The following is a 14,528-nucleotide window of genomic DNA, read 5'->3' on the forward strand; positions in this document are numbered from 1 at the left end:
ATTAATCAGCCCTGAGTTCCGACACGGAAGACCCGCAAAGGCACTGATTGGTTATTTACTGTTGAAGGAAATCCGGTTTATAGGAAAAAGGGGGAAAAAATAACACCGTCGAAAGCCGCGAACTCCCACCTTTTAGTTCATAATTTCCAGAGGCGTTAAAGACCGTAAATACTCCACGTTTATTTTACATTGCTTGTGAGTTAAATTTGTCACCGGCTGGGATTAACCGGTAAGATTTCAGGTGTATTCTTGTTTCTCCGCCCACTCCGGAAAACTCAGCCGAGTCGTCGTTATTTTTATTTTCTAAGGTGACGTGGAGTCGGAGCTCTTCTTCTTCGTCCACACTGGCCCATGTGTGAATAAAAGTACTCAGTGTACCCGGATATGAACGTAGTGATATTACGTTGACACAAGATATCAAGAATTTCCAAGATGCTCGGCTGTAAGGCTGAATCTTCACACTGAGCTCCACTGTAGCGGAGAAGAGAGCAGCCTGCTGGGGCCTGGAGTCCAAAGAAGCCGGCGGACAGACAGATTTTGTTGGATCTGGAGCATCGGGACGGACGAACGGTAGATCCGATTGTGCTGATTTCGTTGTTGTAGTCTTTTTTAGCGAGCATGTGCTTATTTGGAGTAAAACAGCGTTGATGTGGATGAGTCGCTTGTTTTACTTAAATTAAGGAGGCCCCCTTTGATTATAATCATGCTGCTGTCCACAGAAACAGGACACAGCTTGTAGTGTAGCGACCTTGCTCTTACTGCTTACTGCAGTTGTTGTATATACTATTACTTATCTCACTGTGTGAGGCATTTCTGCGTGTTTGCTGCTATTATTCATTCAACTGATTTAACTCTTTTGGCTTGAGTCTTTCTGAATACTTCGTGGGCTTCGTATGTAGTCTTGTAATCAGTAAAAAGTTCAGATGTGCATAGAGCTGTGATGCTATTCTTTAGTTCGTCACAAGGGACGATCAAAAAGTGATCTGGCTTATGTCAAAGGCATTGCAACCTTACCATTCAGACCAAATTTGCATTGCTGTGAAATTCAACACTAATGCCACATCAGCAATAATTCTAGGTCGCCCTTCTAAAGTTCTCCTTCTATCACTTGCATAAAAAAATGTGAGGATTGTGGTTTTTCTGGAAATGTAGTTGATAGGGAACACGTTTGTGTGCTTTGTAGAGTATGCAAATGAAAGGGGAGCCGTGGCATTGTATCATCATGCGTCACCATTCCAACGCAAACTTAATACATGTTCATATGCAAGTTAAGCATACCATGAACACTAATGTTTGTCTAATATGCTTTGAAATTGAAAGCAACTCTGAAACTCTGCACCTGGATGAAAACTGTCCCTCTGAGCAATGTTACTTATTTTCTGCTCTTATAAACTCCAACAGACAAACTGACAGTGCTTATTTGATCCCAAACCCTCTTTTGGGCTGATGAAACTGATGAAATGCATTGCAATTCACTGTGGTTACACAGCATCTGTGTTTGAGCCAGTTTCATCATTTTCTGCTGTGTTTGTTAACACAGCGCAGGAGTGACGTTGCATAAAATTATGCAGTTATACCTCTCCGTGTTAAGATAATTACGTGTCACATTAGAAGTGCACAAAAGTGAGAGACAGGCTAGCTTAAAATAAACCTGAACTGATAAGCTGTCGTGTTTTCAACAGGGGCCATGCATCGTGGAACAGGACGCACGTCAGGTGGCTGTCAGAGGATGATGGTGCTGCACTCTGTCTTGATCCTGTTCTCGTTCTTAGGCTGGGCCCTTGGCTACAAGCAGGGAGACAATGTGACTCTTTATGTCAACAAAGTGGGCCCTTATCATAACCCCCAGGAGACATATCACTATTACACATTGCCTGTTTGCAGGCCGGAGAAGGTCAGTATTAGTTCTGTGTCACTGCGTGGTGTTGGTCTGTTGTAACAAAACAGAAGAACTGGAGACATGTAGATGAGAGTGTAATGATAATATCTAAATCTCAGGACTTACGTCTCCAGTTCCTGTGAAAATATTTTTAAGAAAAGACTTTGCTATGTTATATTTTATCCCATATCTGTTTGTTTCTACTTGAGGGTGTAATATTGAGGTGAAGTGTTACTCCCAACCACAAAATCTGAAAATGCGTATTAATTCATGTTGAGTAAAGAAGTGTCTTTTTTATAGAAAGATCATGGCATTTTCTTGTAAAAATGTGATCAAAATGACATCCTGAAACATGAGAGTAATAAAAATGTTTTAATTTTGTGTAACTGATTTGCTGTTAAGAATTCACACATTTCACCAAAACACAAGCTTTTTCTTTAAGTTGATAGTTTATTTCATGGCTCGCAGGTTTAAGAGAAAAGCCATTATTGGAAGTTTGATTGTGTTGGTAGCAGTGGAGCCTGCATTTTCAAAGGCAGCAGTAACATTGTATTAACATTGTATCGATTTTTATTTAGCTAACAGTTTTGAAATAACTGCTCTCAGAATTATGATCACCTAATTTGGCACTTTTTAAAAAAAAACATCCTGTATATTAAATGCTAATACTTCTTTCATCAGGTGCATCATAAGTCTCTGAGCCTGGGAGAAGTGCTGGATGGTGACAGAATGGCAGAGTCTTTATATTACATCCGCTTCAGAGAGAACGTGGAGAAAAAAGCTCTCTGCCAGCTCACTCTTTCAGAAAAACAGGTATTTACAGGAGTAAATTTGTAATAGTTAACATGCCTAACATCAGAAAACTGGTTGGTAATAAACTGCAAACATTCAAAGCTTTGACCAGCACCACTGTGAGGATTTTCAGCCACGTAAAAATGAAACAAAAATGCTATTCTACTCCTCAACTTAAAAGCCAAATATCTACCCAACCAACTAATATCCAAAATATCAAATACAGGTCCTTCTCAAAAAATTTGCATATTGTGATAAAGTTCATTATTTTCTGTAATGTACTGATAAACATTAGACTTTCATATATTTTAGATTCATTACACACAACTGAAGTAGTCCAAGCCTTCCATTGTTTTAATATTGATGATTCTGGCATACAGCTCATGAAAACCCAAAATTCCTATCTCAAAAAATTAGCATATCATGAAAAGGTTCTCTAAACGAGCTATTAACCTAATCATCTGAATCAACGAATTAACTCTAAACACCTGCAAAAGATTCCTGAGGCTTGTAAAAACTCCCAGCCTGGTTCATTACTCAAAACCGGAATCATGGGTAAGACTGCCGACCTGACTGCTGTCCAGAACGCCATCATTGACACCCTCAAACAAGAGGGTAAGACACAGAAAGAAATTTCTGAACGAATAGGCTGTTCCCAGAGTGCTGTATCAAGGCACCTCAGTGGGAAGTCTGTGGGAAGGAAAAAGTGTGGCAGAAAACGCTGCACAACGAGAAGAGGTGACCGGACCCTGAGGAAGATTGTGGAGAAGGACCGATTCCAGACCTTGGGGGACCTGCGGAAGCAGTGAACTGAGTCTGGAGTAGAAACATCCAGAGCCACCGTGCACAGGCGTGTGCAGGATATGGGCTACAGGTGCCGCATTCCCCAGGTCAAGCCACTTTTGAACCAGAAACAGCGGCAGAAGCGCCTGACCTGGGCTACAGAGAAGCAGCACTGGACTGTTGCTCAGTGGTCCAAAGTACTTTTTTCGGATGAAAGCAACTTTTGCATGTCATTCGGAAATCAAGGTGCCAGAGTCTGGAGGAAGACTGGGGAGAGGGAAATGCCAAAATGCCTGAAGTCCAGAGTCAAGTACCCACAGTCAGTAATGGTCTGGGGTGCCATGTCAGCTGCTGGTGTTGGTCCACTGTGTTTTATCAAGGGCAGGGTCAATGCAGCTAGCTATCAGGAGATTTTGGAGCACTTCATGCTTCCATCTGCTGAAAAGCTTTATGGAGATGAAGATTTCATTTTTCAGCACGACCTGGCACCTGCTCACAGTGCCAAAACCACTGGTAAATGGTTTACTGACCATGGTATTACTGTGCTCAATTGCCCTGCCAACTCTCCTGACCTGAACCCCATAGAGAATCTGTGGGATATTGTGAAGAGAAAGTTGAGAGACCCAAGACCCAACACTCTGGATGAGCTTAAGGCCGCTATCGAAGCATCCTGGGCCTCCATAACAAATCAGCAGTACCACAGGCTGATTGCCTCCATGCCGCGCCGCATTGAAGCAGTCATTTCTGCAAAAGGATTCCGGACCAAGTATTGCGTCCATAACTGAACATAATTATTTGAAGGTTGACTTTTTTTGTATTAAAAACACTTTTCTTTTATTGGTCGGATGACATATGCTAATTTTTTGAGATAAGAATTTTGGGTTTTCATGAGCTGTATGCCAAAATAATCAATATTAAAACAATGAAAGGCTTGAACTACTTCAGTTGTGTGTAATGAATCTAAAATATATGGAAGTCTAATGTTTATCAGTACATTACAGAAAATAATGAACTTTATCACGATATGCTAATTTTTTGAGACGGACCTGTATATGGGTAAAGCTACTCACCAGCCACTTTGATGGGTGCACCTGTTCAACTACTTGTTAAAGCAAACATCTAATCAGCCAATCAAATGTCAGCAATTCATTGCATTTTGGTATATAGGCATGGTCAGGGTGACCTACTACAGTTCAAACCGAGAATCAGAATGCAGAAGAAAGGTGATTTATGTGACCTTGAATGTGTTGGTTGGTGCCAGGTGAGCTCCATCGAGTGCTTCAGAATTTGCTGATCTACTGGGATTTTCTCTCGAGTTTACCGTGAGATTGTCTGAAAAAGAAAATATCCAGTGAGCAGCAGGACTGGGTGAAAATGGCCTGTCGATATTCTGGCCAGAGGAGAATGGTCAGACTGCTTTGAGCTGATAGGAAGGCAACAAAAATTCAGATGGCTAATCAATACAACCAAGGTATGCAAAAGAGCATCTCTGAACACATAACATGACAGTAGATTGGATGGGCTACAGTACCTGTCAGAACAGCAGAGGCTACAGTTCACACAGGCTCACCAAAGATGGACAGTAGAAGACTGGAGAAATGTTTCCCGATCTGATGAGTCAGAACTGGCTGACCACCACCGTGTACCATCTTCTGCTTCAAGGAGGATAACAAACCATGTCACAAAGCTTAAATAAACTTAACCTGGTTTCTTGAACATGGCATTGACTGTGCTCAAAATCTCTGAGGAATGTTTCCTGGACCTTGTTTAATGGAAATCAAGGCAATTCTCAAAGTGGCCAGAAATTATGTGTAAACAGATTTCCTTTTTAGATCTGCTGGTCTGTAGCAGTGAAGTTATTTTTTCTTTTTCTGGATAAGATGATAAAACTAAAACTGTTGGGTTTTTTGCATTTCATGGAAGTCTTTCATCCTTTGTTACCTTGGATACATGTATCCATATCAGGATCTAATCCCTCTTGATATTTGCTGTTACACCTGTACTTTGTTGTATGCTGAACCATGGAGTCTGTAAAATAGCAGTTTCACATAATAAACATCTGTACAACTTTAGCACAGCTGTTTCATTATGTGAGGCCACAACCTTTTTCTAATAAAAAAAGAGGGTCAATACATTTTAATGAACATTTTAACAAATGTAAATGTGCCAGATTATAGCCCTAGGCTAATTTCCATCTGTAGACCCTCTGGCAGGTTGATGTTACACACAAGTTAATAGCAACATACAGAGACACTATTTCTAGAACATGTATACAGACAAGGACAAAAAACAGTGATCCCATCATATTAGAACAAACAATGACAACAACTACTGCTTAAAATATGTCATCTGTTAACTGTTGGTGCTTGTTTTTTCCTTGGTAGGTGGACGAGCTTCGTGAGGCCATTGAGGAGCTGTACTACTTTGAATTTGTCCTGGACGATATTCCAATTTGGGGTTTTGTAGGATACATAGAGGAGAGTGGTTTCCTGCCTCACAGCCACAAGGTAGAAATTATGGAAATGTTTTATTGATATGCTAAGCTCTTGATAAACCAAATGAAGCATCATTCCTCTTACTTCTAAACTCCTCCTGCCTCTTTTCTGTTCTATCAGGTGGGTTTGTGGACGCATCTGGATTTCAACATCGAGTACAACGGCGACTCTGTGATCTTTGCCAATGTCTCAGTAAAAGACGTTAAGCCTGTTCCCTTAGAGGAGGGGGCAGGTGCAGCAGTGGGGGGTGTCGGAGTAGGCGGAGGCAGCCTGACGGTGACCCATACCTACAGCGTGCACTGGTTTGAATCATCTCTGCCCTATTCCCGGAGAGCTGAGCGTCTCAGAGACTACTCGTTCTTCCCCAAAACACTGGAGATCCACTGGTTGTCCATCATTAACTCACTGGTGCTGGTGGTGCTGCTTCTTGGCTTCGTCATCATCATCCTCATGAGAGTCCTTAAGAATGACTTTGCTAGGTGAGCAAGCGACGCAAAGACAGTGAATAATGCATTGCTTGAATACAAAAGACAAAACAAAATGTCAGGTCTCTGTGTCCCTTTAATGTGGTTTAATAATGGGTTGGCTGAGAACAGAAGGCTGGAGGTGCAATTCCCGGCTGCTTCAGTCTGCCTGCCAAAGGACCCTTGGGCACAATACTGAAGGGGGCCAAAGTGGGCCAAGAAAGTATCTCCCACAGCATTACACCACCACTACCAGCCTGATTTGTTGATATAAGGCATGCTTTCACGTTGTTAACACCAAAATCAAAAGGCCAGACAGTTTTTCTAGTCTTCTCATATCCAACTTTGGTAAGTTGATGTAGGTTATAGCCCCAGTTTCCTGTTCTTGGCTGACAGGAGTAGCACCAAGTGAGTTCTGCTGCTTTACGCCCATCTGCTTCAAGGTTGGACATGTTTTTTATTCTGATGCTCTTCTGCATACGTTGGTTGTGACGAGTGGTTATTTGAGAGACTGTTGCCTTCCTGTCAGCTCAAAGCAGTCTGACCACTCTCGTCTGACCTCTGGTGTCAACAAGGCAGTGAGCAGCTTACTGGATTTTCTCTTTTTCAGACCATTCTCTGTAAAACCTGGAGATGTCTGTGCAGGAAAATCAGAGATTTTCCTTTTCTTTATTTTATGTCCTTGTATCTGTTGAACACTTTAAGGGCTTTTGTTGGTTTTTCTGTCTCCAAGCTCTCATTTTACTACTATGTTTAAATAGAAGCTTTAATGTGAAGTTTAGTCCTTAATGTAGTTTCTTTTTGGTCTAAATGTGCAAAATTGTATGCAATTCCTGGACCTGTATTACCTGCAAGACCATGTAAATATAACAGAGCCGTTTCTTGCTCTCTTTTTGGTTCTCCCAATCATAAAAATACTTTGCTTTCACCTTCAGGTACAATGTGGAAGAGGAGGGTGGCTGTGATGATCTGGACCAAGGAGACAATGGTTGGAAAATCATCCATACTGACGTATTTAGGTTTCCTCCTTTCAAAAGCTTGCTCTGTGCTGTGCTGGGAGTTGGGGCTCAGTTCCTTACCCTTGCCACAGGTGAGGATTGACTCTCAAATTCACAAACACAATGAAACACTGGCCTGTTTAATCCCAGTGAGGTATCTTGTTTTTTGTTCCCTTTGAAAATTGAGCATTCTGGTTTTCTTAGCACTTCTATCCCATAACAACAGTCTTTGTCTGAAGCATTAGAGTAAAAGGAAAAACCTGATACTTGTATATACATACAGAACATATGATAATCACCTTAATATATCCTTTGTTTGCTTTAGCGATAATCCTCATGGCATTGCTGGGAATGTTCAATGTGCACCGCCATGGCGCCATCAACTCAGCAGCCATCGTCCTGTATGCTCTGACCAGCTGTGTGTCAGGCTACGTCTCATGCAGTTTCTACACACAGATCAACGGCCAGCGCTGGGTGTGGAACATCATCCTCACATCATCTCTCTTCTCCGGTAAGTGAAAATGGAAGCGACCCAGCATTTAATAGCACATGTTCACGTGTCAGATTCTCATCAAAGGCTGCACGGTCGGTGTGCGTGTTTTTTCCGCCCCCTGTTGGATAAGGAAGGACGAGTTAGTGAAATTAGCATAACTTCAGGTGTGTACTTGTAGCTCTAAACATAATACAGCATTTACCTGAAACCATTTTTCAAATTAATTGTGAATTTATTCATGAATATATTCAGATACCAGATTGGATTGTTTGTATTTCTGATGTTTAAAACAATTTAGGATTTCATTTCCTTTCCCCCAAAAACCTCTAAGAAAGCTGGGGGGGGGTGCTTGTTTTTTGTTTTTGTTTTTTTTAAATAAAATTCCACATTATTGGCATTCATGTTTCTTTACTAGAAAACGTAGTTCATTATATTTAACTGAAGTTAGAGCTGGGCGATAGAACGATAACAATATGTATTGCGAAATAACTTTTTCTCGATAGAAAAATTAAACTATTGCGATAGGCCTCGTCTCTCTTGTCCTCTTAAAAAAAAAAAAAGAACAGCCAATCCAAATTAAGTAGCGCAGAGCTGAACCAATCACAGCCGCAGCGTCACGTCACATGACTTGTTACGTACAGCACAAGTGCCAAGCCGCACATGTGTATTTGTTTGGGAAGCAGCCCCATAAGAGCACCTGGCTGCAGCCGTGCCGTGTCTGGAAATACAATAAAGCGGTGCATGCTCAATCTCTGACTGAAAGCGCTAATTCGTCATTCGGCTTTTGTCAGACTAAAGTAACTGTTAAAACTGTTTGAAAAGCTAAGCTATACAACAAGGAGAGATTGAGAATTTCCTTTTAGTTCTCAGTTTATTTGATATTGACAAAAGTTAGTCAATTTTGTCTGTTCTTCTGTAAAACAAACTAACATTTATTTTTAGAATTAATATTTTGTTTCTTAGTGGAATTGACAATTTAGTAGTCTGTTTTGTTTGTTCTATTTTGAAACTTAAACGCTTTAGCGGCTGCCTTTTGTGTAGTTTGCAATATTTCCCTTTATTTATCTCAAAAAGTCTCATGTTCCTTAAGTACATCTACCCTGTTGAACTTATTATGGGAAATAAATATTTAAATCAAAACAAGCTGCTGATTATTTCACATTTTACTTGTGAGCAACGGCACATTTAAATCTTACAAATATAGTTATTTGGCTTATATCGTGATATATATTGTTATCGCCTGAAATGAAAAAAACATATCGTGATATGAAAAAATCTTATATCGCCCAGCTCTAACTGAAGTCATAACATCCACAGCGTATCTTTTATCAAGTAGCAACACTGTTGAAATGCAAAACGGTTATCTGCCGCACTCACACCTCATGTTGACCATTTACAAAGGAGCTGGCAGGTTAAAGATTAAAGACCTAATGTCTGATTTAGTTATCAGATATTTCCATTCTCATATCTGCACTTGGATGTGGTTAATTTGCATGTTCTTTTTTTTAAGTTTTGCAAAACTGTTTTAAATAATAAATACAATTGATTTTGATAGTTGTTAATTTAAAAAGTATTTTGCGGGATGACTCGATGGTGAAGGTGTACACCATGTGGGCACAGATGGTCTCACCAGCTGATCTCTGGTTTGTTTCCCACTTGGGCTTTGTGCTGAATGCCATTAACCTACTATTTGTCACAGTTTTTCGTAACTATGTTATCAAATATAGGCTTAAAAACCCTCAAAGTAAATAAAAGGTATTTAGTAAGTAAAAGGTACTCAGTTAGTTGTAATAGTTGAATGTACAGTATCAATCCACATCTAGCCAGTAAATTATTTATTCATGAATCTGTGTTCACGTTCCTTATGACATAATGCTTTCTAGCAACCCTCAAATGAAAACATTACATGGATTATTAGATGCTGCTCTTTTATTAACTTGATTATTCATTCCTGCAGCTCCACTGTTCTTCACGTGGAGTGTAGTGAACTCTGTCCACTGGTGGAGCGGCTCCACTCAGGCTCTGCCAGCCACCACCGTGCTCCTGCTGCTGGGCGCTTGGTTGCTGGTGGGCTTCCCACTAACGATCATCGGTGGCATTGTGGGAAAGAACCGAGCTGGTAGCTTCCAGGCACCGTGCCGCACCCGTAACATCCCCAGACAGATCCCGGCTCAGCCCTGGTACAAACATACGATTGTGCACATGGCCATCGGCGGCTTCCTTCCCTTCAGGTGAGCTGACCTCAGGTGTTTAGTCAGGGGGACATTTGTAGAAGTGTAGTCATAGATCAGAGAGTAGAAAAGGTGACAATACAACACTTTATAGTTTTACTCCAAAGTAATTAACATCAGACTTGTGAACTATTAAAGGGAAACCCATCATCCTGAGCCTTAGGAAGATAATAACAGGGACAGTCATTGCAAAAGTGAATTTTTTTTTTCTTTATTCTGTCACCTCATTTACATTCAGGTGTTTTATAGATCACTGCGCACTATTCACGAATGTTTCCAGTAACTAAAGTTTGGCTAAACAGAAAAATATCAGGGAACTGTTGCACTTCATTCTTTTTTCTTTATTTTTTTTAATGCACCATTTACATAAGCATACGTCGAAGTTGAATTTAGAGTGACTGGCTCTAAATAGAATTGGATAGAATTACTCCCTCTCGTTTTTGGTTTTTTAACACTGTTTTCCATCCAATCTTTCCCTAAGTGCCATCTCAGTGGAGCTGTACTACATCTTTGCCACTGTTTGGGGAAGAGAGCACTACACGCTGTACGGCATCCTGCTGTGTGTCTTCGCCATTCTCCTGTCTGTGGGCGCCTGCATCTCTGTGGCACTGACCTACTTCCTGCTGTCTGGTGAAGACTACCAATGGTGGTGGAGGAGTGTGCTGAGCACGGGATCCACTGGCATCTTCATCTTTGTCTACTCTGTTTTCTACTATAGGAACCGGTCCTCTATGAGCGGCCTGGTGCAAAGCACTGAGTTCTTTGGGTACTCCCTGCTCACAGCAATGGTCTTCTCCCTGATGCTGGGCAGCGTGTCCTTCTGGTCCTCATTGGCATTTATTCGCTACATCTACCGTAGCCTCAAGATGGACTAGAAATTCAATTGGAAACACGCAACTCTAAACAGACATTTCCACATAGCACACAAAGACAATCTTCATTCTCCTCTTTTGCTTTTTCACTCATACACACCTGTTGCATTAAAGTGAGGAGAAACAGGGGCCTTTTCCTTGATTTAAAAGGGTTTAATAGTTAAACTTGGACAGCTTGCTGGATTGGTGAACGGACAGATGAGTTTGGGGGTGGAATCACATAGATTTATGATAAAAGGGGATATTTCAACACAAAGGGATGATTGCTTCCCATCAGGGATAAATGGGTAAATTGTCGGATTTGCTACGTGAGTGAATGGATTATGTTCAGACTGTGCAGCATCTGATTCCCGCTTCCTGGTCCATCACAGTTATGCTGGAGCTATATGTCCTAAATTTCCCACAGTATACTTTACCTACTGAGACCAGCAGAATGGTACTGTAGTTTTGGCTTATTGTGCAAGAGCTATTAATAAACGCATTGTTTTGCACTGGCCTGTTTGAGCTCCACATGGCCTTGCAGCGGATAAGAAGAATGATGCCTTGTAGATTGAAGGTGGTGGTGAAGGGGGCAATATTGTAACTGTATTCTGTGGTCTCCATTGACTGTGATTTTGGTTCTGATGTAAATATAGTCTTTACAGTAAAACTCTTTTTAATACAATACTGCCAGTGTTCTGGGTTTTTCCCTCTTCAGTTTTGTTTTGTAACCTCAAAATCTATAGTGCTGTGCAAAAGTCTCATGCAACCTAATTTCTTTTTAGAAAAATGGGAAATGGTTGCAGCAATGTTTTGAAAATTGCAAACATACATGGAACTGAGCCGTCTTCTAATTTCTTTAAGAAGTCTTCAGGAATAGTTCTCCAGGCTTCTCGAAGGACATTCAAAGCTCTTCCTTGGATTTTGGTCGCCTTGTGTTCAGTTTTCTGTCAAGATGATCCTACACTCAAGTTGAGGTCTGTACTCTGGAGAGGCCAATCCATAACTGATAATTCCATTTTATCATTATCATCAGGCTTAACCATTTTAACAGTTTCCTCAAGGCCTTTTATACTGTAAGAGGCCTACATTAAAAGAGAAACCCCCCAATAATCAGACAAGCACCTATAAGCAAGTACTTGGTGACTGCAGGAAGAGCAAAACTATTCTTTAAGAGGACAAAATGTTTGGCAGAACCAGGTTCAGAGAGGGGTAACTATCTGCCGTAACTGGTTTGGCTTAGAGGAGGAAGATGGGACAAAAAACACTCATCACAAGAAGCTAGGCCAACTGCAGGATTAATCCTACCTTAGGTTTGAGGCCTGATTATCATTATCACCTGATTTAGCCCTAACTATATGCTTTATCAAAAAGGAACATGTTTAGCCCCATGTTAAGAGTAGATAGAGTGTCTGTCTCCCAAAGCAAAACTGGGAGCTGGTTCCATAGAAGAGGGGCATTCAAGCTGAAGACTCTGCCTCCCATTCTACTTTTAAATGTCCAAGTAAGTAAGTACACAAGTAAGCCAGCAGTCTGAGAGCGAAGTGCTCTATTAGGGTGAGATGGTACTATGAGGAGTTTAAGATTGGGCCTGAATAATCAAGGTTTTCTTTGTTTAGAGATTTGCACAAATAATAGAAAGCTACCCTACATAATTGTTTAATATGAACATTGAAGGAAATATCCTGGTCAAAAACTCCAAGATTCCTCACATTATTACTAGAGGCGAAGGTAATGCCATTCAGAGTAAGTATCTGGTTAAACACAAGTATTTCTAAGCTTTCGAGAGCCAAGTACATAATCTCAGATTTATCTGAATTTAGAAGCAGGAAATTACAGGTACTCCAGGTCTTTAAGACACACAGGTTAACTAAGGGGTGTGTATCAGGTAGCTTCATGGATAGATAAAGTCACACATCACCTGCATAGCACTGAAAATGTATGCTTTGCCTTTGAATGATAGCAAAGTGTGTGAACAAGTCTCTCCATTTAGGTGAGCAAGTTGGAGTCAATTAGATATGATTGATCACAGATTATTGTTTTATATTGATTATTGGTCACAGTATATACTGGGATGAGTTCTGAAGCCTAACTCAAACACAGAAAATAAACCATTTCTCTGCAGATGATGGCCGTTATACAACCGGGGGCGGCTCTGCTGTGGTAGCATGGGGTGATTGTGTCGTTTACTAAAATAAGCTAGCATTAATTATATTAATTATAGCCTTGCGGCAGTTAATGTAATTATATATAATATAAATTTTAAAACGGTATATATTGCATGCTGTTTACTCCCAAACACAAACACACACACACAGATCATCGAAACATCTTTTTTAAAGAGTTAGAGAAGTATATTTTAATAAAGAACATTTGTACTTTTACTTCAGTAAACATTTTTACAGAAAGTACATACACTGTAGTATTACTTCTTTTAAGATTCAGTTTTTATTCATTATCAGCACAAAGTAAAAACAAACAGAATGACAAACATTTAAAATAATTACATACATTTGCAAGATACAGATATGGGGAGAAGAGGAGAGAGAGAAAAGACATATTTACCATCTATTCAACCACAGATTTAAAAAAAAAAAAAAAAGAAGAGACAAAAGTGAACTCCTTTGTGCTCACTTCCTAATTACCTGAAGGGATCCTAAAGACAACCAGCCCCTCTCAACAGTTGGGACAAATCATCTGGCAGATAAATAAGCAAGGGAGACCAAACATTGAGGAACAAATTCTCATTTCCTGCTAAGATAGCAGCAACTACAGTGAATTGTTTAGAAAGTAACAGTAGGTGGTTTATAGGTGGTGCTCTTAACTGAGTTAATAAGAATACATTTACAGCAACAATAGTTTATCACATAGTTTACGCTGTAGATAAGTTGATGTTGTTTCTTTTGAGGGTAAACCAAGAAGAAAATATCCGGGGTCCCATTGGATCTGATTCTTAAAAATATTGCTCAATTCTTGAGATATGGAACTCCAAAACCTTTTAATTAGTTTACATCCCAGAGGTAATGGAAAAAGATAACATTTTAGCACAAGTCTAAATGATCCACATGGGTCAGCATGGTTACTAATATGTGTTAGCATGAGAGATTTTAGAACAGAAAATTATACCAAAAATAGTAGCCTGACAAGCCTTAAACAGAACCGTTTCCTGCTGCTACAAACTCTCTGCATTTTAGGTTGACTGCATTCTTAATATTTGCTACCAGATGTCGCCACCTTAAAACTGAAAGTTACCAAAGTGGCAGGATATTTGGACCACCTTTTAAAACCCAAAGGAACCTGAAGTGGAGAGAGAAGGTAACAGCTAACATCATGGCCATATAACAAAGACTTTCAAGTTGTCTTGGAGGTTAGCCAACTCTATTAATATTAGCTCATAAGCAACAATGCAAGTACATACTTAGAGTGATTTGCATCCCCAATCTCCCATCTTTGAAATCGGTTTCTCTGCTGAAACAGCTTAAAACAAAGCAGGACGGTGCTATGTGTCCTAAGACTGACCTAAAGCAATGCTCCCAAGTGGG

The 14,528-nt window shown here is 40.3% G+C and overlaps 1 protein-coding gene across 1 annotated transcript; it reads left to right on the forward strand.

The window, feature by feature from the left end:
• Positions 1-79: 79 nt before the first annotated feature.
• tm9sf1 (transmembrane 9 superfamily member 1) lies at positions 80-11,673 on the forward strand. The gene is made up of 10 exons (XM_031756406.2): positions 80-229; positions 309-570; positions 1,683-1,894; positions 2,561-2,692; positions 5,839-5,961; positions 6,070-6,428; positions 7,349-7,503; positions 7,737-7,922; positions 9,862-10,135; positions 10,617-11,673. Exons 3-10 carry the CDS (start codon positions 1,688-1,690, stop codon positions 11,008-11,010), a joined length of 1,830 nt encoding a protein of 609 aa, XP_031612266.1. The 5' UTR covers positions 80-229; positions 309-570; positions 1,683-1,687; the 3' UTR covers positions 11,011-11,673.
• Positions 11,674-14,528: the final 2,855 nt, after the last annotated feature.

The sequence above is a fragment of the Oreochromis aureus genome, linkage group 9, assembly GCF_013358895.1.
Source record: "Oreochromis aureus strain Israel breed Guangdong linkage group 9, ZZ_aureus, whole genome shotgun sequence".
Lineage (NCBI taxonomy): Eukaryota > Metazoa > Chordata > Actinopteri > Cichliformes > Cichlidae > Oreochromis > Oreochromis aureus.

Coding starts and splice junctions, on each gene's coding strand:
- tm9sf1 (XM_031756406.2), top strand. CDS start 1,688: ATGCATCGTGGAACAGGACGCACGTCAGGTGGCTGTCAGAGGATGATG. Junction 1,895..2,560: donor CTGTTTGCAGGCCGGAGAAG/GTCAGTATTAGT, acceptor TTCTTTCATCAG/GTGCATCATAAGTCTCTGAG. Junction 5,962..6,069: donor TCCTGCCTCACAGCCACAAG/GTAGAAATTATG, acceptor CTGTTCTATCAG/GTGGGTTTGTGGACGCATCT.